The sequence below is a fragment of the Crinia signifera genome, chromosome 1 (assembly GCF_055691185.1).
Source record: "Crinia signifera chromosome 1, ASM5569118v1, whole genome shotgun sequence".
NCBI classification, from domain to species: Eukaryota; Metazoa; Chordata; class Amphibia; order Anura; family Myobatrachidae; genus Crinia; species Crinia signifera.
The window spans coordinates 177,247,163-177,273,190 of NC_139217.1; the positions used below are offsets into that span (position 1 = coordinate 177,247,163).

Consider the following 26,028-nt stretch of genomic DNA (forward strand, 5'->3'; position numbering starts at 1 on the left):
ATTTTATCTGATGGGCTAACAGCAAAATACTTCTGAGACAATGTGATATAGTTGGTGACTTATTAAGAGTGTTATTTTCAGTAAATTTGTTAACCACTTTCCTGGCTTGGTTGCATCAGATGTGACTGCACCAGACTGGGCTTTCACCGACGTGGTCACATTTGATGTGACCAGTCAGAAACACGTAATAGGCAGCTAATGGAGGATAATTTTCTAGCAGCCACCAAACTCAGAGGGACCTTCCGGCCTTTCTGCATCCCTGGGACTTAGATAAATAGCAACACAACTTTACTTTGCCACAAATGTGATGAACAGGAAGACGAAGTCCCAGACAGATTTGACAACATGCTATAAGATTGGGATATTTGCAGCCACCCATTAAAACCTAAAAACTACACCAAGTGAAAAACTTAATCCAAAAGAATGTTTTAAATGACAAAAAATATACTCTCACATGCACTGTGACAGACAGACAAAGTTCTGTCAGGTAAATGGCAGTAATATCCTGCTGGATTTGGTGCATGGGCATATCTAGTTGTTTTGGGAGATTGGTCTCATTGCCTATTTTCACAAATTTTATTTTTTAAATGAGGAGAGCTAAACATCAGGAGTACCAAGGTTGGATGTTCCCACATAAATAAGCAAAACTGTTGATGTTCGGGATGGTGCTAAAATTAGGGGGCAACATTTGCATCCAACCAAGACTTGATGCCATCTTTGTTATTTTTAACCCAGGCAATGTTGTTTCTGACAGTTTCAAGTGCTTGTTTTCTTGGGGTCGCTCCTGCCCCGGCTTCTGGATATCTCTCAAAGAAATTTTCCATCTAGAAGATAAAAAGAACAAATGATGCAAACATTTTAGAGAAATAAAATATACATTTTAAATGTATTTAAGTGATTCTAGATTCCTGTTTAATCAAATGAAAGTAACATATTACAGTTACAGATTGTTCTTTATATTTAATAATATTCTTTAAACTGCACAATTCCATATTTACATTATGGCCAGACGATGGGCCAGATGTTTAGCCTTGAAAAATGATAAAATGAGAGCGACAAGCCACCAACCAATCAGCCCCTAACTGTCATGTTTCAGTGGGGGAAATTTACCAAGATGTGTATTCTACCTCACATGTGATGTAGCTATCGGCAACCAATCAGAATCTACTTATTTATTTAGCACCCTCTAGAAGATAAAAGACAGGATATGATTGGTTGCCCATAGCAACATCACATGAGAAGTAGAATACACATCTTAGTAAATTTCCCCCAGTATGTAACATGGCAATTAGGAGCTGACTGGCTGGAATATTCTAATCAACTTCAAGGGGTGGATACTCTGCATCTGGAGAGGCACTTCTGGTTAAGTGGTTACTTGGAGAGCCTATTCAGATGTACAAAATATCCTATTTGCACATTCTCAGAGTTACAGTATCACTTATCTGATCCCAGCCATCAGATTAATGATGCTCATTTTGTGCTATATATGCACAATATATGCAAGAAAGTGACTTTATATACTCACAATCAAATTAAACTACAAAATCTAGGCCCCCACAGACTAGAACGATTATTTGGCCGATTGTCCGATTTCCGACCAATTGTCCTATATATCTGCCGATTATTGCCGATTATCGATAAATCGGACGAACGGTCGGAAATCGGACAATCGGCCAAAAAATCATTCTAGTCTGTGGGGGCCTTAAACTACAAGAGCGAAATGGAACCAATGAAGTCAGTGTCCTTAACATTCTTATCTCTTGTGACTTTACCGCATTTTTAGCTTAGAGAATCTCACCCTGTTATCAGGGTTTTTACCGCATTTTGGGATGCACTAACCCCCCCCTCACCTGTGTCCGGGCAGCACAGAGCTTTGCTGCCCGGACCTGTGACCTCCTCCTCCCTGCACTGATCCTCTTCCGGTTGCAGGGAGGAGGAGACCCGCTGACTCACCGTAAAGGACAGCTCTTAACGCAAGAGCTGTCCTTTGCCATAATTATCACATATGTTAGTGCATATGCGATAATTATGAAAGAGGTGGGCGGGGATAGGGGGGCGGTAAGGGGGCGCGGATGTTAGAACATCCCCCTTTAATTACCAAGAGCCTGGTGCAGAAATGGATAGAAAGTGCCTGTATATGTTCGTGCATTGCACATATTTGCCAGTATGGAAAAGTGGTACACGTCTTGCAGTGTGCCTGGACACCCTACACACACACATATACACACAGTTATGATATCTTGCAAAGTATTGTCAGAAAGACCATACACGTCTGTCTCTTTAGATGTAAGCGGAGATGCTACTGAAATGCAACATTTGTTCTTTCCTGTAACATAGTGAAATCTTAAATGAAGTTTTACATAGCATAAGAAAATCTGACCTCTGCTACTCAAAGGAGTGTATGTCAATGAAAGTACTGTGTGCAAAGCAATTTTTTTCAGTTTCTCAGCCACCTCATGATGGCGACATACAACATACTTTACCATTTAATAGGCTGTAAGTCAAAAGCAGAAAAAAGTTCTTTATCACAATATTAAGAACAAGATGAACACTTTGATTTAGAACCCATTAAGTTACCAGTGACATACAGATCTCATATATTGTGTCACATCGAATGTATAACTTGACAATAAATAAAGTAAATAGAGAAAAAAATTATAAACAGTATAGCAATATGAGGATTGCAGTGTATCAAGGTTGACCACGATAGTATACTATATTAATTTCCTAAATGAGGATGCTTTTATTTGTTTGCTATTGTTATCAGTAAATTGGCTTGATGTTTGTCAGACCCAATGCAAGCACACCGCTGACAGATGACCAGTACCTGATCTGCCTGCAGTTGCAGTTATCCAACAAAGGGGTTCATTCAGATGTGGTTGGAGTAGCTATCACTGCAGCAATAGTGCTGTATGGTAATGCAGCAGGAGACTCCTGCTGCAGTGGGTGTGGTATGGCGCTCTGACAGGGGGGATCCCGATGGTCAGTATCCCAATTGCTGGTGCTCCGACAGGGGGGCAAGCGCATAGAAGCCCCTTGCCGGCTTGCTGCGCTCACCACGCTGCGGGCTCGGTGGCTTGCTATGCTCGCCACATGTTCTATTCTCCCTCTATGGGGGTCATGGACCTCCACAAGGGAGAATAGCCCCTGTGAGTCGGTATCCCCCCTGTCGGAGCACTGGCAGTCGGGATACTGACTGTTGGAGCGTCATCCCGGAATTCGCTGTAGTAGTGATCTGACCATCATCTTATATGCAGCATTAGATCACTGCTACACCATCGGGTGGACTACAGCACCCATGGTGCCATTGCAGAGGCCAGGAAATCTCCGTCCTGTGGCAGCCATCTCTGGCCTCTACCCCACTGATAAACGGTGCCGACATGCCTGGGTTTTTTCCAAACAGAGCTCATTGCCACCCCTAAACAGCACCAGACTGTCCATAACCGACAGTCTGATGTCAGCCTGCATCCTATTCGGTAGGACTTATTCATGCACGTACAGAAAGGGTCCTGTGTATCCGCATAGTACCTAAATCACTTTGCAATGATGGGTACTGAGGGCACCTAACTGACTCCTCCAAATGCAAAAAGATGAGTCCAAATTTTTCACAAAGTACCTATGCCATACAACAGGGTGAGCCCATACGAGGCAAGAGAATATAATAATTATTGTCTTAAAAGTTAACCTACCTGCCACAGTTGGGTTTCCGTATTAAATGACCCTGATATTCTTAAAACAATACGGCCAAGGTTTCGGTCATTGATAGTATATCTATGAGAAAAAATAACATCGTTTTCTTTTTATGAAATAAGAAAAATAAACCAAAATGTAAGAAACTCACAAAGAAAGCTCAAAGTACCTGTTGACTAAATATTCCCAGTTAATGCGCACCCAGTCCCAAGCCATTTGTTTTCCAAGCTTGCTGTATACAGATATGTAATAAATGACGTTCAGTGTGTCCTGTGACTTAATAAGATTGGTGTCGTAAAGAGTTTTGAGATACCTTAAGGGAAATAAAGAAAATAACATTGTTGTAGTTGGTGGATAAATGCAATTGGAAAACACAAGGCAGTAGGAAAAGTTCGCAGCTGACCTGTCCAGAATTGGGATGCTGTGCACCGATGCTAGTCCTTGTAGTAGTTTTTCTTTTTCTTGTGCTAATGGAGTGTCTAGATACTGTTGGAACATGAACTGCCAAGATTCTTCGTCATTAGACTGCTGCAGCCCATAGCGGTATACCAGCTGCCGGAGATTCACCGGAATTCTATATGTACAAACAATGCATTGATGAGAATGTTTAGAAGACACACTACTGACTTGTGTTTTAAAGTCTAAAATGTTAATACATTTAGAAAAAGTATATTTTGCTGGACTTTCCATAGCTTCTCTTAAGGCATTATTCATTTTTTATTTAGTTTGGCATAGTTCCAAAGTTTCTGTTTCGATTTCTGTCCTAAAACCATCTCCCAAAATGCTTCTGTAAATGGTATTCATACAGTATATGAAAAGAATATCACATAGCCTTTGCACCTGCCCTAGTGTCAGCATGATATCACCGGAAGCAGGGGCACCGAAAGAGGGTGTTCTGGGTGCACCGTACCAGGATCTGAGTCCAGCAAAGAGGTGCCCCAACTAAATCATGGCAATTTATGATACCTAGCTAGCTGCAATTCCATTTTGCAGAAGACCATGAAAACGTTGGAAAGTAGTTATGCTCCGTAAAGTGCCCTGGAAAGTGTTGCATGATTTTTCAGAGGCCTGACAGATATAAAGAGGACAAAATGTGGCAATATAGGAATAAAAAAGTATCATACTAGCGTTTATGTATCCAATATTTTACCTGTTGCCATTTTTCCACTCATTGAAACGCCTTAACGCATTTTGAAGTGCAACAGGCTCTCTCATCCTGCAAGCAAGTCCCAATACCATAGGTCGGATAATCCTGAAAAATGAATCATAGCAAAACAATGATAGGTATCATCCTAAGATACAGTTTACTACTGTAAATGCTACAATATTATTAGGCTAGCATTTACTTACTTCACCACATCGGTGCCGTTATCATCCCATCCAAGCTCATCCACGATTTGTCCAATTTGTCTGCGTAAATATTCCTGAAATATACCATATATAGTATCATGGCCAGTCAGTCTGTAACTTGTCTAAGGGCCCAATTCAGTCCCCAGCAAGGCTGCAAATTCACTTGACACATGATTATCGATGGACTGCGCAGGCGTACGGTTCGCATTACGCCTGTGATGAAAACCTGCAACTATATCTTTATGTATACTGTTCGCAAGGTGAGTGACAGGAAGCCGGTGTTTGTGGGTGGAAACGCCGTTTAGTGGGAGTGTATGGGAAATCCCTAGGCGTGCCCTCAGGCTGGATATGGCTTTTTCCATCGCATCGGCGAATAAGTCCAGGGCTTCATGGTGCCTGAAATGACTTGTGAGCACATAAATTCTCAAGGCTGTATTTCACTCGAGCGGGGCGGCGCTTAACTAAATGCTGGCCATGCAAATTTGCAGCCGTGCAATCAGGTCTGAATCGTGCTCTAATATCTTGTATACAGAACCATATAGATGTTATACGTAAGAACAAGGCATGAATACAATGCACAACAGAGCATAAACGCAAACATTGTGAGTGACAAGGTGAAGGGGTGGAGCAACTCACTGTAGCTAGAGTATGCAGTTTGTGATGAATCGTAAGGGGCACAACAGCTCGGACTTATCTTATACCCATTGGGCCTTATTCTAGTTCACTCTTTCTGACAAAAACCTTCTTAGGTGGACAAAACCATGTGCACTGCAGGTGGGGCAGATGTAAAATGTGCAGAGCGAATTAGATTTGGGTGAGTTATTTTGTTTCTGTGCAGGGTAAATACTGGCTGCTTTATTTTTACACTGCAATATAGAGCTCACTTTGAAGTAAAACCCCACCCAAATCTAATTCTCTCTGCACAAGTTACATCTGCCCCACCTGCAGTGCACATGGTTTTGTCCATCTAAGAAGCATTCTGTCAGAAAGAGTGAACTAAAATAAGGCCCATTGTGCGGGCGAGCAGCAGATAATGCCAGAAACAGAAGGGAGAAGTAGATGAGAAACAAGGAGTATTAGTGGAGTACTGGTGGTAAAGTGCAAATCAATAACAACAGGGCACTGTCCAAAATATTATATTCTATAAGAAAGTGGTAAACATTTGTATGGTGGGCTGGAAAGGAGACAATGTTGGTAGGAGCAAGAAGTGGAAGAGGCATTAAGAGAACGACTGATAAGCTTTAGTGCCAAGGTGTGTCTGAAGGGGGAAGTTAAACTGGAGAGTCTGGAAGAAATATGGACTTGGTGAAGAAGTCAAACTCCAGAGGGGGTAGGGTGCCGAGGGAGGATCTTGGAGGTGGGTGTGGGAGAAAGTGATCAGAGAAGATGTGATGCGGCGGTCAGAGGAAGAGCAGAGAGGGGGAGAGACAATGAAAACATGAGGATGAAGATGTAGGTGGGAAGGAGTGATTAAGAGCTTTATATTTAAATGTAATAAGTTTAACCTGCATTCTGTAAAGAATAGGTAACCAGTGAAGGAGGTTGCAGAGGGGGACTCAAAAGTCATACAGCAAAAGAAGAAAACAAGATAGAAAAATCTTAAGGATAGACAGAAGTGCGGACAGGCGACATAGTGGGATATCAGAAAATCTACAGTAGTCAAGACGGGAGGTGATGGGTGCATGAATGTGGGAGGAAATCCTAGAATCCTAGAGATCTTGGGGCCAGATGTATCAAGCTTCAAAAGTGATAAAATGGAGAGTGATAAACAGCCAGCCAATCAGCTCCTACCTGCCATGTCACAGGCTGGCTTTGAAAAATAACAGGTAGGAGCTGATAGGCTGGCTGTTTATCACTCTCCATTTTATCACTTTTGAAGCTTGATACATCTGGCCCTTAAGGAGGTGGAAGTAGCAGGACTGAGATTAGTTTGAATGCGGAGGGAGAAGGAGAGAGCAGAAGAGAGGGTAATTAACACACAGAGGAAGAGGAGAAGGTGGAGGGATCCTGAAAGCGAGAAAGCAATGAGTGTTTTGTTCACATTGTTTCAGAAAATGGCAGAAAGGGAGTTATTGGTATGAGAAACAATGGAAAGAAAAAGGTCCGGGGGGAACTAAGGTTGGTTTAGGTGTCATCAGCATATAGATGGTACTAGAGGTTGAAGTAACTGAAGAGATTTTCAAGGGAGGAGTGGCTAAGAGGAAGCATGCATAGTACAATTATGAGGATGCTAAAGATTTAGAGTACAACTGTTTGTCATGAGAAAAGGTCAAGCTGTAGAAGAAAGCATAAATCTTAATGAGATATGAATGTGGTTGGAAATGCGGGGGAAGTTGGTTAAGTCAGAGAGCTGAGATCAGTGTATACAAACAATCCGCCAACAGGGCCAGCGCCACCACTAGGCAAGGTTAGGCATTTGCCTAGGGCGCCGGCCACTGGAGGGCGGTAGTGAGCTGGAGCAGCAGGAAGCTACTACGCACGCTACCGCGCAGTCCGCAGAGGAGAGGAACAACTAGAGGAAGCTGCCTGCACTGCAGACTCTTTTTCTTTTCCTTTAAAAATTGCACTGCAGACTCTACAGCAACAAGTGCAGCTATTATGTGAGTAATTATTCCCCCCCCCCCCCCCCGCCCACCCTGCTGCGCTGACAGCCGCTGACAGACAGTAGTCAGTCAGGTGCCCGGTCATCAGGCCTACAGCAGCCAGAGGGAAACTTCGGCGGCGGGCGGCAGCCCCTGCCCCCCCGCTGGGAAGACAGCGTCAATCCTCCGTCTATGGGGGGGGGCTTGCGTAAGGCTGGCAGCCCCGGCTGCCGCTTGTGGGAGCGAGTGGCAGTGTGGGTGCTGGGCTCCAGCCCCCACCCGCAGGCTGACTCACTGCTGCCTCGATTGGAGCAATCGGCAGCGTGCTTCTGCGCATGCAAAGTCCGGTGGTTAGACTGCCAGAGGAACATGTCCCCGGCTCCCGCAGTGAACCATACTCCAGCCACAGCATCAGCTTCCCTTTACTGGGGCTGGCTCCGCCTACCAGGCTCAGCCTCAGCCCAGCATTTACTTCCAGCTCCTCGTCGTCGTCTGTCTGGCAGGGCTGAAATGAATGTGCTCAGCAAGGCAAGCTGCCTCATCTGAGTCATCTTTCACCACAAACTGGCCTGGCAGGCGGTCTCTGCTCTGCAGAGGAAGAAACACAGATGTCAGGTGGGAATTGTTATTACGTGGGGGTGACATGAGGAGGGGGCTTGTGTATAGTAAAATGTGCACTGGGTGGGGTGACAAATGGGGTAGGGGGCCTGTGCATTTTGCAGTGTATTGGAGGTGACATGGGGGAGGGGGCCTGTGTACTAGGTGGAGTGACAAATGGGGGAGGGGGCCTGTGTATAATGAAGTGTGTACTGCGTGGGTGGCATGGGGAAAGGGTGTCTGTGTATAATGTAGTGTACTGGGGGTGACATGGGGAGGGGGCTCGCTTGTGCATAATGCAGTGTCTTGGAGGTGACATGGGGGAGGGGGCCTGTGTACTGAGTGGTGTGACATGGGGGAGGGGGCCTGTGTATAATGAAGTGTGTTCAGGGGGGGGGTGGTATGGGGGGGGTGTGCATAATGCAGTGTCTTGGAGGTGACATGGGGGAGGGGACTTTTGCATAACACAGTGTGTACTGGGGGCTCCGTATGTACCCAAACCCTCCCTTGCAGCAGCCTATAACTCTTGCACCACCCAGCCTAACCCTGTTCCCCCAATAGGGCCAAAACCTACCCCTTCCCTGGCCACACACTAGCCTGCCCTAACTGATTTATCAGTCAGAATGCCGGTCGTCTGTATTCTGGTGTTGGCATCCTGATCACCCCCACAACCAGCTCTTTTCAAGCAAAGCAGGGAAAGATTAGTAGCGACCACTGTGGGGGCTAAAACCTGCAGGGTCATCAGGACCCCTTCCCCCCAGACACACACACAGCCTATAAACCAACCCACACACCCTATAACCCTAACCACACGCACCCTATAACCCTAACCACAGGGAGCAGGGATCCAGCAGCTGCCGGCATAAAGACCCTTCTCTACAGCATCAGCGTCCTGGGACGGATTTCTGGTGAGAACAATGTTACTGCACCACCTCTCATTTCACCCCCTTTCATCTTATCCCACATTACCTTAGCTCACCATGCCCCCTGTCACCTCACCCCCCTCTCTCTCCCTGTCACCTCGCCCCACATCCTCTCACCCCCCTGTCTTCACACCACCTATCATCTCACTCCCTCTCTCCAAGCCCACTGTCACTAATAATAATGTGAATTTTGGTTAATTCTGTGGGAATTATGCAACATTCCTTGTTTATATTGTGGTACATTACACTTAAGGACACCCAACCGTTTGCATGACCACGCTCATTTTACGTGGCCACGCCCTCTTCTCCAGAGCATACCCCCACATTTCCACTTTGACCACTGTATGTATGTATGTATATATATATATATTACATAAATCTCGCACTCTATATGTATGTATATGCATATATATATATATATATATATATATATTGTTCATTCTAGCACCCTCCAGTTCCTCTTCCCTGCCTGGGTTGTCGCTGTCTGCTGTAGTGCTACTAGCACAGTGTGGTCTGTATATCAGCATTGATATGCAAACCAGACCTGTGTATATATAATTTTCCATATATGCAGTGGAGGTGGGGTGTGGGGAGGGGGGCCCCACAAACATTTTGGCAGGGGGGAGCAAAATTTATAGTTACGCCACTGATGGTGGCAGTTATTTTTTTATAAGGTGGTGCTTCCTCCCTCTATGGGGGGGGGGGGGGGGCGGTATCCTGTAGGTTTGCCTAGGGCGCCTAGATGCCTTGCACCGGCCCTGTCCGCCAAATGACCCATTGTACATTTGGGCCTGATATCATTCAAGTGTATGGCCAGCTTAAAAGGTTGGCCTACTTTTGGGGTAAAAACAAATAATCATTGTGCTTGGTGTTTCTATTTATATGTAATTTGGTAAATCTGTATATAAATTCATTTTTATTGTTGAGTGCTTTAAAGCACATGACATCAACAATCCATTTCTTTATAAATCCACTTCAAGATGATGTAATCTTCATGCACATCATGTTCCTGTCAATAGGATCCTTTTTAGGTATGGCCCGGGTCATTGTGACCAGGATTTTTCCTTCTACACTACAGGAGACATGGGTCGGTCCTGGGTATAACCCGGGTCATTTCTGTACACGCAAAGATAAGAGACTGGAAAAAAGCCTGGGTTATAAGCATTTGTGTGAAAGGGGAAATTTACAGTTGTCAGATGGATAATGATGGTTTTTTAAGTAAGGAATATTAACATATCCCAAATTGTCATTTATCTTTCATCCAACAAAGTGAACATACCCCCCATACTAATGCCTATGTAGGGTGTGCTGACATTCTGTGTGGGCATTGCAGAAGAGTTGAAACTATTGCAGAGATACAATTACAATCAGATTTATGTTAGCAGTTTCTCTTTTGATCTTCTGTTCTTAATTTACATTCCAATATATATAACAGCATAGCCCATGGCAAATATTTCTGCTTGGACTATTTAAAGCTGAACATGTACCTGGAACTTCGGATAGATAGTATCATCGTCTTCTAGCATATCATTTATGTAGGCGAGAACGGAGTTCACTCTATTCCAGGGAGCATAATCTTTCTCTTTATGAAGATATTTTGTTACATCAAAAGATTTGTTGTAATCTAATAATTCAGCACTGAGGGTAAGAAAATCACAAACAGGAATTATTATAATGTCAGGATCATAAATACACAATTTGCTTCACCAAGCAGCAGGCCTACATAGGTAACTGTAAAGAACCAGAATGATAGAATCTAACAGCAAAAGACAATAATTGGGCACATGGCAAAGAAGAATTTTGCACGATCATACATTTATTCACGAAGAACAATACAAATATATTACATAGGGCGGGATGTAATAAGCCAAAAATGCGGAAAAACCCCTGTTGTACCGCATTTTCATATGTACTAATACCCTGCCGCCTCGTTACCGCATAGTAGGGTATCGCCACCTATGGGCTTCTTTTGCACTGCCTGCCGCCTCCGCCGCCTCGCCCACCCCCCTATTCTCCCAGCTTACCTTCCTGCAGGTCCTCCAGGACCCCGGAAGATAAACCCTTCCTCCCCCTAGCAACGCAGCCAGACGTCCTTCCAGCTGCAGGGGGGAGGAGGAGGCGCCGGGGACAGCCACGCTGAGCTGTCCCGGCATGAAGGGAGCAGGAGGCGGCTGGGAGGTGACAGAGACCCCCTGCACACCACAGTACAGGTATCGTGGGGGGTCTCCATCACCGCACCGCGATGCCTGCAGCATATGTTAGTACATATGTGCTGGCATTGCGGCGGCCGGGCGGCGAAGTATATTAATACATCCCGCCCCTAGAGTCATACAATCAGAGAATGCCCCATTGGAGCTCAGAATTTAATTCCTCTACCATGCACATATAAACACAAACCAGAGTAAATTCATGCCCCTTTCCCACTGCAGGCTTTACACGGTAAAATGCCGTTTTTTTAGCCTTTTTAAACGGCTAGAGCTGCAGTGGGAAAGCTCCAGGTTCCTTTACACGGGTAACAAATACCGGTATTTGTTAACCGGGTAAAAAGCAGTGTTTTTACCGTGTAAGAGCCGTTTTTTTGGCAATGGGAAAGGGTTTTAAACGGTATTTAGAAATAATAATAAAGGTTAAGAACATGATTGGTGCATGTGATGTTTTTAATGACAGGCAAGGTTTACTAGAGAGTTTAAACGTGTTGCTTTGTGGTTTACACGGGTAAGTGTGAATGGGACAAAAACTGCTTTTAAACGTTATTTTAACGTTTAAAAGCTGCAGTGGGAAAGGGTCTTTGTGGCTATTACCCGGGTAAAGACACGTTTAAAAAAAACGGGACTTTACCCGGGTAGGCAGTGGGAAAGCAGCATTAGAAGCCATTTAAAATACCAGTATAATTTGGACCAAGCTGAAGCAAATCTACATTACCATGGAGCAAACATACAAATAATGCAGAGATGGTACACTGCATTTAACTATAACTGGGTATACAGCTCAATGGGCCAGATTCACAGTTGTGCACTACTGCATTTGCAGCTGCGATCCAGGTAATGCAGGAAAACCTGCTAATGCTGCATGGAAATTAATCTAGATGCCCACTAGTGGCTTTACTAATCTCAGCATCTGTGTTCACATAAGCGGTTTTGGTCAGAGTAACTTTATGGCTACACAGATCGTGGTTGTATGCTGAGATGTGAGAAAGTTTGCTGGCACTCCCTGTTACTTCCAAAAAACAGTACCTATCAATAACATTTTAAATATCATTAAAGTATCTTGACTGGTGTTCAGTGCAGTTTTAAGGCATTTACTGCGTAAATATTGGCATTGTGTACAACTAAGAATCAGGGCCAATTTGCATAGCATATGCACTGAGACAGGACACACACCTCAATATGCATAGTGTATGCTAATACAGGACTCACTCAGAGGATACAGCTCAGTCTGGCTGCACAGTGGTTAATTACTGATATGGTGCAAGCATAGAGCAATTTGCTACAGTCAGTCTTATGAAAGGTAGACAACTACAACAGATATGTGATTACTTCAAGTATCAGATTGCTCATATTCGCCTGGGTTTCAGTGTACCTCTTATCTCATACAATGTAACCTTTGTAGTGCGCCTAGCTTGGCTGCCTTTCCTGGAGCACTTGTGGATTGGATGAAAAATATATGGTTCTGGTGGTATGTTAGTACCCAACTCCTAGAATTAGGTCTTTGTGACAACCCCATTTTGTGTCATCTCTTCTAGGTGCAGCCTATTCCAAGATGGCTGCCTTACCTGGTACCTTTCAATGGTGGAATATATAAGCCATAGAATGTATTACCCAAAATGATGTATGTTATGTTTACTGAACATTCTAGGAATTGTGTTTTTATGTCTTTGTGGTTTGTGGTTTATTTCTATGTTTCTGACTTTGAGTTCTACTGGAGAAAATAATTGTATAAATTAAATTGTTTTTATTAAGCACTCTTGGCACTAACCATGAAGCCACATACCCACAAGCCCAGGCACATGATATTGCGCATACACAGTGAACAATATTGGTAAATATTGTCAGTGACATGTGACATGCAGCATAGATGATGGGGGAGGGGGGGGGGTCTTTACCCCCCCCCCCCCCTCGTCCTGTTATGCCGGACTGACTAACCATCTCTTGGGTGACTGAAATGCTAATCCTTGACAATAGGGATCTAAATATAATCTGTTACAGGGAGCCTGCTTCCTTATTTGTGTCAATAATTATCAAAAGTCTAGAAAGAAATTCCAGGCCACACTCTGTACTTCGTAATGTGTGACATGTCTTTGTAAGGGTAATCTGTCATTCTCTGTCCCTGGGGCCCTTATCCAAATGTTGTATTTGGCAGACAGAAATGGTTTTGCATCAGCCTGTGGTTTGAGACATCACAGAAATGCCTTCTTCTCTTATTTGTTGATTGTCCTTAGAATCTGCCCGGCATCTTAAACATTTATGAAAATACTTGCATAAATAATGTAATTATGTACAACTTGCTTATTTGGTTGTTTCGGTTTAACATAAAAAAGTTTTTATGAATTAAATTTGGGAAAAAAAATAATAAATCGACCACTTTACTCTGAATGTGTATTATAGATGATTCTCTATTTATAATGTGCAAATTTTTTGGCTGGGATCTACAATACAAAAAGCAAACAATAACAGAAATACAACAATGCAACATAATTCTTACTTAGCTAAGGCAAAAACATCATCAATTAATCCAGCTCGATCTGCTGCAGTTAAAGCCTATATATAAAATATAAATAAAGAGTTAGTGGGTTAAAGGGAAAACAAAAGTACAGATAAAAATATATTATTCCAAAGGTTTGGTACTCGTGAATCCGTAATACCTATTGTATTGCAAATTAACCTTGTAAAGTATTGCTGCTTTCAAAATGTGGGCATTCTTATATGGGTATCAAAAGCAGAACTTACAGCGCCATTTTGAGGAGGAATTAAAATACCATGGGATATGGAAAAAAAATATTTATTAAGTGGTTAATACTAATAGAATGTATTACAAAACATAAAATCAATAATATGAATACATATTAAAATCACATATTAGAAAGGTGCAGTCTCTTGCAATGATGTTAAAGATGGAATAATATCCTGTTCCTATGTATGACCTCTGGAACCTTGTAATATTGCCGTCAAAAGCCGTGGTAAATTGTTTTTTCCATATCCCATGTATTTTAATTCCTCCTCAAAATAGCACTGCAAGTTCTGCTTCTGTTTTTATACTTTCTTTAGTGGGACTGACTCCCCCACATAGTACAGCAGCTTGGAAATTTGTCCCATCTCAGTGCCTGTATTCCCCTAGGGGAAATCTGTGTGTTTGTATGGTTTCTTCTATTCACATTATTTTAGGATCACCAAAATGCATTTTTTTGAGAATAACTGCTTCAAACTGCAAAGTAACCAAATCACATTTCCTATATTCATAATGGGAAATGCGATATGGGCAATTTAAAAAAAAACCTGTAGTGAGGCCTATGATAATAAGGCCAGCTTCTGAAAGCTGTGTGGGGACCCGGTCCGTGTGATCAGATGTATGGCTGATGGAAACACAGGCTGATCACCGTATAAAAAATAAATATAAAAATAAAACATACTCGGCTACCCAGCGCCCATTGATTGGTTCTCCTTTAAGGGCTGCCAGTCATCAGGGCTCAATGCAGCTCCGTTAAACCCCAATGCAGTAACATAATGCTGCAAAGTGGCAGCTCACCTTAGAGCACCGGAGGTCACAGCAGCAGGGAGCCCCCAATGACAAGCAGCCCTCCATGAGCTCCAATCACTGCTACTGTAGGTGCATCATCTCATCACATTCAATTTCAGAGTGGAGCAAGGAATCATCAGTCTATGATGGATGGATCCTTCTCTACATAAGAGACTCGATCCTCCTCTATGTAAGAGACTCCCTCCAGTGACAATACACCCAAGTCTGCACTATGGTTGTGTTTTTTTTTAAGTTTTTAGGAAGGACTCCTCAAGTGTTGGACAAGCTGAAATATTGCGTTGCTTTGTAAGGACTTTTTCAGTCTTTTCCCATTGTGGTGTATATATGTATCACCTATATATGGGCGGGATTCTCTTATATTCGAGGCGAATTTGTTTATTTACCGCGGGTTTTTCGGCACATTTACGTGCCGTTAGACTTCCTCACTTCTCCATATTCTCTAACTTTTCAGCTACCGCAATCTGTTTGCGGTAACTGACCCCTCTGCGATCCCCGGCTTCGGTGTCATGCGCCCGCTGTGTGCTGAGCGGACATGCGCACTAGCACCTTCCGGATGCTGAGTAGCACAGTGATTTAAGTGTGCGCGTCTGTCTGCCAGGGCGGGTAGACAGTATATATATATATGTAAGGAGAAGACCGGCAACAAGCACTATAATATGTGTAGATATCTACGCTGGGTGCCCCCACTAGAATAGCATAAACATGTTTTGGAGGAGGTGCGGCACTCTCAGCAATAAATAAGAGACCGTAAAAGCAGGTATTTTAGGCTACATGTATATCTATATATATTTATTCATAAAATAAAAATATACCTCTCACACCTCATGAGACACATCGTTCCCCAAAGATTCAAAAAAAGACCTGAGCAAACAATTAGTACAACACTTAAAAATAAAGAAATAAAACTTTAATAAACCTATATAAGAAATGCCTCATAGAGGATAACAAATAAAAGAAATTACACAGTTCCAGGATTGCACAAAATTCAGCAGCCCTAAAGTAACTCTTCGCCAGTGTGAGGAGGCGAATAAATAAGCAGTGGGGAATACCGCAGCGGGGCACAGAGAATATGATGTGCGCGTCTGCCCTATGCTAATGAATGGGGAGGCGCGCGCACAGAGAAACACTTCAGGATGCATAAATGCAGAGAGCGCTCCCCCACGACGGAGCACACAGAATATGCGGTGCAGTGTTCGGGGAGGAAAAGGACCTCGGACCGCTGCGGTAAGCTTTAGAGAATCTCCCCCTATGTGTGTAGTGTCCGTGAGTCGCTGAAACACTACCATCTGCTGGCAGAGAGTGAAACTACATCTCTTTCTCACACAGAAGGTAGCAAACTAGCTTTTAAAGTTTTTGCTTTGAGCGGGCTTACTAATATATATATATATATATATATATATATATATATATATAAGCGAAGAAACAGGAGACAAGCGCACAATGAGCGGTAAAATTCAATTCACTTTTATAAAATATATCAGCTCACGTACATGTAAGTTTAAAAACTTGAAAGAAGTGATTTACTAAGGACTAGCGCAGCCTGCTTGTTTTCCTATATATATATATATATATATATATATATATATATATATATATATATATATATATATATATTTATATATATATATTCCGTATGAAATCTTGATGGTGGACTGAAATGTTGATTAACCTCTGCCATGCTGACTGATTCAAAAACTTTTCTACATTCAAGACTGACTCCGTTCAATGCACTTTATATTAATACTGGACTGTAAGGCCCCTTTCACACGCTCCGGCTCCTGCCGGGCGGCGAAACCCCGCACAGCCAAAAGCTGTGCCGTACACAGAATTTAATAATGGACATGATTGTGTACATTCACACTGGACCGCCATGGCCCGGGCACAGCCGGATGTCACCACTGGAAGGGACGGCTGCCGGGCTGTGGCCATTCCCACCATTCTAAGCTTCTACGTGCGGCATGGCTTCTTGGCCATGCGGGGTTTCGCCGCCCGGCAGGAGCCGGAGTGTGTGAAAGGGGCCTAAGACTGGTGAGTGACTCCGTTCAATGCACTTTTTTTTGTAATTAGAACAAATAAATACTTGCAGCCATAACAACCAAAAATGGCTTTACTGCAAAACACTATGTACACATTGTTGATGGAAATTGTGACTTTAACTAAGATAGATAAACTGTTCCTCTCTATTTCTTTTTGGTAGGGCAAACCTGGTTGATTTTATAATCAATGTGCATGCTATCATCATGTGCTGATTTCTCATTTGCTAACACTGCTGCACTATCCCCCAGTCCTTTCCTGCCAGGAATTGTCTCAGCTGATAACCTCCCTCCCTGTATTTACCAGGATATGGTGCATTCTTTGGTTTCAGAATGCAAAAGTAAATCTTTGGTTCAAAATTAGCAGGATGGTTTTATTCTAATAATAATTTTTTGGCAGAAAGCCTTCCTAAAAAAAAAAAAAATTATATATATATATACACACACACACACACACACACACACACACATATATATATATATCGATATATATATATATATATATTTTTTTTTAATGCAAATACAACATTATGAGCAAAAGCCACCCCAACTAGAAATAAGTCCTAATATTTCTGAAGGTTTTTTTTTTTTTAATATAAAGGATGTTGGTATCTTTAATTTTCAAACAAAACACCTAGAAGAAGCAATTCTGTATATGATAATAAATACCATATAATTCAAACAAGAAAAAGAGAAGAATGTCTTCTATGTGGTGCACCTAATATGCAAAATTATAGACATAAAATTTAACCTTTATTTGATTTATTAATTAAAAGACAAAGCGGCGAAATATTGACAAACAGTGAAACATATAACACAGACAGTGTTTTTAAAAGAGGATAAAGAATCTATCCTCATTCAGTGTGGCCCAATTCCCTTGGAATCCCCTCAGTAAAGTAAACAGGCAAAGAACAATGCGGTATATGTAGTGTTAATGTTTCACTTTATTGCCTGTTGGTAGTTTGAGATGTGTACACTTGGCTTATGTAGCCTACAATCTAAGGCTCTTTTATATTATGCCCTTAACACAGTGTGGTATATTCCCCACTGAGTAAGCGGCTCTACAGATCTGCCACTATCTGTGTCGCTACCTCTGCCTGGGGAAGAGAAGGCTAGACTGCTGTAGCCCAGGTTGATGGTTAATCAAGGGTTAATAACACCCGTGAGTGTGGTGAATTAGGTGTATATTCTTACAGTCACAATTTAACTGAGGGCTTGTGCCTATACAGTAGGTGGCAACTAGTGAGAACTGCCACTTCTCCTCTAGCTCCACGCTGCTGTCAAAGGCAGAATTGGTCGCGGCTGGATAGTGAAAGGCTAGATGGGTTGCGGCATGTGAATATTTAGTGCTGCTTGTCCCCTATCTGCCTAGGAATATCACACGCTAACTAGACTTGTAATTAGGCTGTGCAGAGTCAGACGAGCGGCGGCGAGTCTCATACAACGCCGTCCGTCTCACCGTCTGCTCTAAATGTAAGTGCACTGTCAGTGACAGTCAAGTCGGGCAGAGCTGGACGGACTGCGGCGTGTTCGATACAGCGCCGTTCGTCCCCTGTCTGCTGAGGAGTTTAGTCCGCTACGGTGTAGACTTCACACACCGTGCGGCTAAGGAGCGTGAGAGCAAGCCCAGTGGAAACTGGCGTTCGCTCTATCCTAACCGCAGCACTGGTACACATTCAAAATACAATAATCATGGGGAAGGGAAGAGGGAGTCACACACTGACATTCGGTCAGTGTACACTTCGCAGAGTCCTGATGAAGCTCACTCTGCGAAGTGTACACTGACCGAATGTCAGTGTGTGACTCCCTCTTCCCTTCCCCATGATTATTGTATTTTGAATGTGTACCAGTGCTGCGGTTAGGATAGAGCGAACGCCAGTTTCCACTGGGCTTGCTCTCACGCTCCTTAGCCGCACGGTGTGTGACGTCTACACCGTAGCGGACTAAACTCCTCAGCAGACAGGGGACGAACGGCGCTGTATCGAACACGCCGCAGTCCGTCCAGCTCTGCCCGACTTGACTGTCACTGACAGTGCGCTTACATTTAGAGCAGACGGTGAGACGGACGGCGTTGTATGAGACTCGCCGCTGCTCGTCTGACTCTGCACAGCCTAATTACAAGTCTAGTTAGCGTGTGATATTCCTAGGCAGATAGGGGACAAGCGGCACTAAATATTCACATGCCGCAACCCATCTAGCCTTTCACTATCCAGCCGCGACCAATTCTGCCTTTGACAGCAGCGTGGAGCTAGAGGAGAAGTGGCAGTTCTCACTAGTTGCCACCTACTGTATAGGCACAAGCCCTCAGTTAAATTGTGACTGTAAGAATATACACCTAATTCACCACACTCACGGGTGTTATTAACCCTTGATTAACCATCAACCTGGGCTACAGCAGTCTAGCCTTCTCTTCCCCAGGCAGAGGTAGCGACACAGATAGTGGCAGATCTGTAGAGTCGCTTACTCAGTGGGGAATATACCACACTGTGTTAAGGGCATAATATAAAAGAGCCTTAGATTGTAGGCTACATAAGCCAAGTGTACACATCTCAAACTACCAACAGGCAATAAAGTGAAACATTAACACTACATATACCGCATTGTTCTTTGCCTGTTTACTTTACTGAGGGGATTCCAAGGGAATTGGGCCACACTGAATGAGGATAGATTCTTTATCCTCTTTTAAAAACACTGTCTGTGTTATATGTTTGACTGTTTGTCAATATTTCGCCGCTTTGTCTTTTAATTAATAAATCAAATAAAGGTTAAATTTTATGTCTATAATTTTGCCTATTAGGTGCACCACATAGAAGACATTTTTCTCTTTTTCTTGTTTGAATTCTCCGCCGTGTCCAGTGGTAGCACACCCTCCCGAAATTATTATTGGAAATCAATAATACCATACTGAGGGTCCTATTAACATTAAAATCTTATTTTCCTGTGCGACTGACTCCTCCCTCCCCCCGTTCCCTGGTATTAAATACCATATAATGTAATAACATAGTGGAGAACCCCACTCTGGTACAGAACGTGCCCTGCTATAGCTGCGTTACTACATACCTCATGATCGTCCTCTAACAATTGGGATAGCTGATCCCAAGCTGACATTTCATAATTTACTCGAAAAAATCCAAACTGTTTGTAGTTGATTTTAAAGAAATCCACAGCAGAGTTATTATATGGAGTCAAAGTCAGCGATGTATCTAAAAGATAGAAATACATTTAGAACTATTTTTGTAGGAATATACATACAGAGAAGTGTCCTCATTGATTCATTAGAAATATAAAATATAGGGTAAAACGGTACTTATATGTTAGTTGGGCGCCCACTATAGTTAGTACGCTCATACCCCCACTATCCATGTCGGCACAGAGTTGATTGTAGTGTGGCAAGCGCAGCGAGCCACCGAGCCCGAAGCGTGGCGAGTTGAGCGAGCCCCGCGAGGGGACGCGGAAAACTAAGCAAATAGCTTAGTGGGCGCCCGACTAACATATAAGTACCCGTAAAACTCACTGTACTCTTCTATAGACTGAAATTGCTACCACTTAAAGTAAATCATAATTTAATCTAAACAATAGTCTGAATTATATTCTTCCAAGTAACAAACAAACAGAGTAATGTATATGGATTCCTGCAGTCCTGGCATGTATGCTAAAGGACAATCAATACTGAATCCCTTTCCTCCTCTTGTAATGACTTACGTGCAGCTCTGAATTAGGTCCACTGCTACTACATGAGGAAGAACAGTCACTTCTGTGTCTAGTTATTTATGAGTAGTGGAGTGAAAGAAGCTGAGGTAAAAGGAGGAGGGATATTTTTTGCATGGCGGATGATTATTGATAGACTGCGCATGCATATTGCCTGTAGTACGCATGCGCGAGGTCATACTGTATTGAAATCCTGCTACTTTTTCTATTCACATGCCACACGCAAGGTGATTGACAGGAAGTAGGCGCAGGGGGTGGAAACCGTCCGTTTAGTGGGAGTGCTAAGAAAAACGCAGGCGTGCCTATGAAATTGCTGGGAGTGCCCAGGAAAACACTCTGCCGTGCCTGAGTGTTTTATGGAAGGGGTGTGACGTCAGCTCCAGGCTGGATATGCCTTTTTCCATCCCACTGCCAAGTAATTCTCTGGCTTCTCTGAGCCTGCTTTGATTTGGGCCCAGTGTAAAAATCATTTTATGATGAGCCTGCTACGGTGGGCTGTGGACATGTTCACATGGCTGCGAATAGATTTGTAGCTGTACACATCCATTTGCAAAGCGAGTACATCGATTCACAAGACGGGTTTTTACTCTAGCCGCGGGACAGTGGCTTAAATAATGGTGGCCATTGTGAATTAGCTCTGAATTGCCCCCGATGTGTCACTATGATACTCTTCATGTGACTGCATGAGCAGTATGGTGACTGAGGTAAACGCTCTACTGCACCTTGCAGTGATCCTTTTTTTCTCTTTTGAAGTATATGATATCACTTATTCGGTTCAGGTAATGTTATATACCCTTTACAGTTATATGACTTTTGTGCAGTCATGTGTATCTTTGTGGTGCTTAATAAATAAACATAAATATTTAAGCTTATAAAAACATAAATATAGAATATATGAATACATACATCTTGTTCCTCTTTCCCACAATAATGAATAGGATAGATTATGGGACTAATTCAGGGATAGATGCAGTACACACACGCAGCGGTCTATACTGTGTGCAAATATGCTAATGCTGCCAGAGGCATCTTGTGTACGCTCCCCATCACTGCCCCCACTCTGCCTCCTAAACTGCAGCAGCATGTCAATAATGCTGTGGGGACAACTGAGGACACATGCAGAAGGGTCCTACACATGCACAGTCCACTCGCCATCAGAGTAGTATGCAAATCATTGGGTTTGAATACTACTATGAATCAGGCTCTAAATGTACTACAGCCACATTACCATGCCCTCGCTTACATTTTACCTGATTTATTGTAGAAAGCAGTATGTATGGTATCGGAACTGGAAGTTGCATAATAAGTTACTGGGATGTTCCATGTGTAACTAAAATGATACAGAGATACCATCTTGTCATCTTCAGAGGAAAATGCAAATACATAAATATGAGATTTTAAACAAATGTAGTGTTTCTACCTATCCCCAGTTCTGCCCAAACATGTGGGTAACAGTCTTGTTATTACTCACCCATCTCACTGCTTCTTATTATTCACTCATCTCAGTGCTTACTATTTCACTCATCTCAGTGCTTACAGTATCTCAGCTACTTTCATATTAAGCATGTCCCTATGCTATATAAACAAGCAGATACCCTGTCTCAGTCACACTAGCCTCTTGTATGGGATGCGGTCATTAGGTCGACAAACACTGGGTCAACATGCATTGGGTCGACACCCTTAGGTCGACATGCAGAAATGTCGACATGGGGTTTTTCACAGTTTTTTAACCGAATGTCGACACAGTCAACATGTATGCTGAAACGTAGCACCATGGCTTGCTGTGCTCGCAATGCTTCGGGCGTGGTGCCTCTCTACACTCGGCACACTATTTTATTCTCCCACCATGCCCTAGTCAATGGTAGGGCATGAAATACCACCCGTCGGCACATGTCGGCTCAAAAAACAGTGAAAATCCCCATGTCGCCCCTTTGACTGTCGACCTTGCCCATGTCGAACTAATGCTTGCATCAACCTAATGACATGTCGATCTACACCCATGTCGACCCAGACCAATGTCAACCTTTCTGCATTTCAACCTAATGGTGTCGACCCAGTGCATGTTGACCCAGTGTTTGTCGACCTAATGCCCATATTCCATACAATGCATGTCGACTTAACTGGTGGAGACCTAATGATCCATACCCTCTTGTATATAACAACAGGTATACTACTATATGTGATATATATGTGACTGTAATATTAATGATAACTATAATTCACAGTCAAAACTGGGGTCATATATGGCAGCTAGGTACAAAGGTTGCAGTCTAGTATCCACAATGAATCCATGGCAAAACAAATGTACCTTTACCAGCCAAAAGTGGTATTTATATACATATTTGGAGACAGTCGCTGTATCAGTATCTATCCAAGCGAATAGAACATACAAGGCACAACGCAAACACAATATGGCAGCTCTGCATCACTGTTTTTTAATAAAACTAAAGGGAAAGGTGACCAGGCAAACTTGGAAGTGTTCCGTTTCCCCATCAGTCTAGGCTACACTCTTAAGGGCCTCATTAGGGCAATATATCGCATGCGATCCCAGCCAAGCATGCCCAGCTCACAAGTAAGCCAAGAGATTGCGCGAGCAGTCAGTGCGACTCGCAGGCTCCGTACTAGTCCTAAACTGCCTTGAACTGTAAGTCATTGTTAACTGGTTTTGCTCGTTTATGTATATGTAGGCGCTGCGGAACCCCTTTCAAATGATATTAACATATTAAAACTTACTTAAATGGAGATGAAAGTCCTGTTAAATTTGCTGCCGAATCCAAAAGAAACCGATGCTGCATAACATTATTCCCTGATTCCACATTAAGTACCGGGTAACCCATCTGTCTAGTCCAGGTATCCATAACGTCCTTGACTGGTTTGCCGCTTGCCTAAAGGAAGATAGAAATAGTCATTTATGTCACAAAATATTAAAGCATTATTTAATCTCAGTGGCACAGAGAAAACAAATGAGTCATATGGCCCTTACCTGTGCCAGCGAACCCCAAAAGTCATCTGTTTTGGCATTCTTGAAGTGGAAGTCCTTTAGGTAATTCTAATGTATAGAAAGAACACGGTTATGCTTTATATTACATTAAAAGCGAGTAGAGATGATACAATACTAGTAAGCCCGCTCGAAGCAAATGCTACCTTGTGATTGCCTCTGTGTTTGTTCATGTGCGAGAGAGAAAGAGATGTAGTTTCACTCGTTGTCAACAGATGGCAGTGTTTCGGAGACACACAAAGGGCCTTATTCTGATCGGAGCGGCCAAACGTGCGTACGTTCGCTATTAACGTACGCTATCCGCACGCGGCCGTTGGGGTTAAGTCCACCCACAACTCAGCCGCATACGTACGGCCAGAAACAACGTCGAAGGGGAGTGGCGTACAAATGTGCGTACGCCAACGTACACGGACGGGCCAGCCCTTACACTCCGACAACTGGCGTACAATTGAGCGTACACCACCGTTTACGGACGTCTCTCGGCCGTCTTCCCACCGACTTCTTGCGGCTATCTGAGCGTACGCCAGCTTGCACGGACGGGTCCCTATTGTTTTCAATAGAAAAGTCAGCTTATGTGAGAGTGAGCGTACGTCCGTGTACGCTGACATACCCTTCACATATATGGACCAGCATATCTTCCCTTTCCACTATAATTATGAAAATTAATTAATTAATTGAATTAATTAATGTGCAAAATAGTGGCCATGGGATTAAAACATTGCTGAAACATCCTTTGTAGGTGTTAGATGTGGTTTATGTTATTGTATCATAAATACAAAACCTATGTTTGTATTAGAGTGAACACGTTGACACATGTCGACTTGTGTCGATTGAGTGTGCTACTGTGTAAAGTCTATGAAAGCACGTAGTGAATGTGTATAACTGTTTAACAAATACCTACCTTAGCATATATAAGCAGGTCTTACAAAGATTCTTACCTTAAATTAAACAAACCTTTAAATGTAGAGAAGTATAGAAAGATAAGCTTCCAATGTGTTAGAGTGCTGTGTGTGGCTTGCAGGTAGTGAAATCATGGTTTGGACTTAATAGACTGCAGCATTGGTTATTACATTCAGGTGTATGTGTTTGGTAGTAATCCGCGTAAATTAGCTAACCCAGGCGCACGCTGGCATGCGGTATCTGTAGGGGTGGTTTGAGATGGCGGTTGGCGGCCGCCTGTTTTGTGTCCGAAATGAACGGTGCTTTAGTCGATCGTGCGGTAGTAGCACCGCTCATTTTTGGTGCACACCCCCGTGTACGCCCATATTTACGCCCATTTTCCCTCATTATTTCGGCCGCTCCCCTCATCACGCCCCTATGCCGCCCCCAATGCCCGTACACTCGCGTACAGGTTTTTTCGCACGTAGAGACCCGTCCGTGAGCGTTGTGGAGTGTTCGCGCCTGCGCATTAGCGAATGTACGCATGCGCAGATCATTAAAAACCCCGGGACGTGCGCGTACGGCCCGGCCGCTCCAACCAGAATAAGGCCCAAACTGACACTAGACATATGTATAGATGATTTACATGCAAAATCAAGCTTAATGTGGAAAGTTCATCTTAGATTTTAGCATGAAAGTAAATGCTTGTACTAAGCATAGCAACCAGTGATTTATCTTATTGTTTGCCATTGTTCAGTACATATTTGTACAAAAATACAATATTAGTACATAACTCTGGGCTGATGGCTGACAGACAGTGTTTACAATGCTGACAGTCATAAGTTCTCCTCAGCTTGCAGAGAATACAGCTTACAGTCAACTGACAGTGAGCAGGCAAAAGGTAGATTTATCAGACTGGGGACGGGATGCTCTAATGCGAAAATGCGGTAACAAAACCCTGTTATCAGGGGTTTTACCGCATTTTCATATGTTCTAAAGTCCCTCCATCGAGGCAGCACTGCGGATGGAATCACCAGCAACCCTATAGAAGCCTATGTGAGGGATTTGTCACAGATCCCTCTCAGCATGCCCCGCAGCTGGGCCGTCACTCTGCATATGCACAGAGGGAATACCGGGTCTCAGACCCGGAAGCCCAGGAACGGCCCAGCATTGCAAAGGACAGCTCTTTTCGCAAGAGCTGTCCTTTGTGTTACTAATCACATATGTTAGTGCATATGTGATTAGTAGAGACAGGATTATATGCAACATAAAAAGCTTGAAATATGCATGCAAATATGCATAAAAAATACTTAAAATATGCATGAAAAGTGTTAAAATATGCTACATTACATAATAATAAAAAGTAATTTTGAACTTATTTATTTAAAAATCAGCATAAAATTAGTTGCAAATAAACCACAAAAATAGGCCCACATCATCTGCAGATGTCTAGCGCTATACACAGGTATTTTTTCTTCCTGGCTGCTACAGCAGACTGCAGCGTCCAAAGCTCT

At 43.1% G+C, this 26,028-nt stretch overlaps 1 protein-coding gene across 1 annotated transcript in view; it reads right to left on the reverse strand.

Annotated features, from left to right (window-relative positions):
* Window positions 1-573: 573 nt before the first annotated feature.
* Window positions 574-26,028, reverse strand: part of ENPEP (glutamyl aminopeptidase) — a 66,088-nt gene continuing 40,633 nt past the window's right edge. The window contains exons 9-20 of the mRNA XM_083178062.1: window positions 23,621-23,686; window positions 23,371-23,522; window positions 21,888-21,967; window positions 19,990-20,132; window positions 13,844-13,899; window positions 10,630-10,780; window positions 5,041-5,114; window positions 4,841-4,942; window positions 4,094-4,264; window positions 3,860-4,003; window positions 3,690-3,771; window positions 574-824 (exon numbers count right to left, since the gene is read on the reverse strand). Coding sequence (XP_083034188.1) covers window positions 675-824; window positions 3,690-3,771; window positions 3,860-4,003; window positions 4,094-4,264; window positions 4,841-4,942; window positions 5,041-5,114; window positions 10,630-10,780; window positions 13,844-13,899; window positions 19,990-20,132; window positions 21,888-21,967; window positions 23,371-23,522; window positions 23,621-23,686 — 1,371 coding nt within the window. The 3' untranslated portion in view covers window positions 574-674. The remainder of the gene's footprint in view (window positions 825-3,689; window positions 3,772-3,859; window positions 4,004-4,093; window positions 4,265-4,840; window positions 4,943-5,040; window positions 5,115-10,629; window positions 10,781-13,843; window positions 13,900-19,989; window positions 20,133-21,887; window positions 21,968-23,370; window positions 23,523-23,620; window positions 23,687-26,028) is intronic.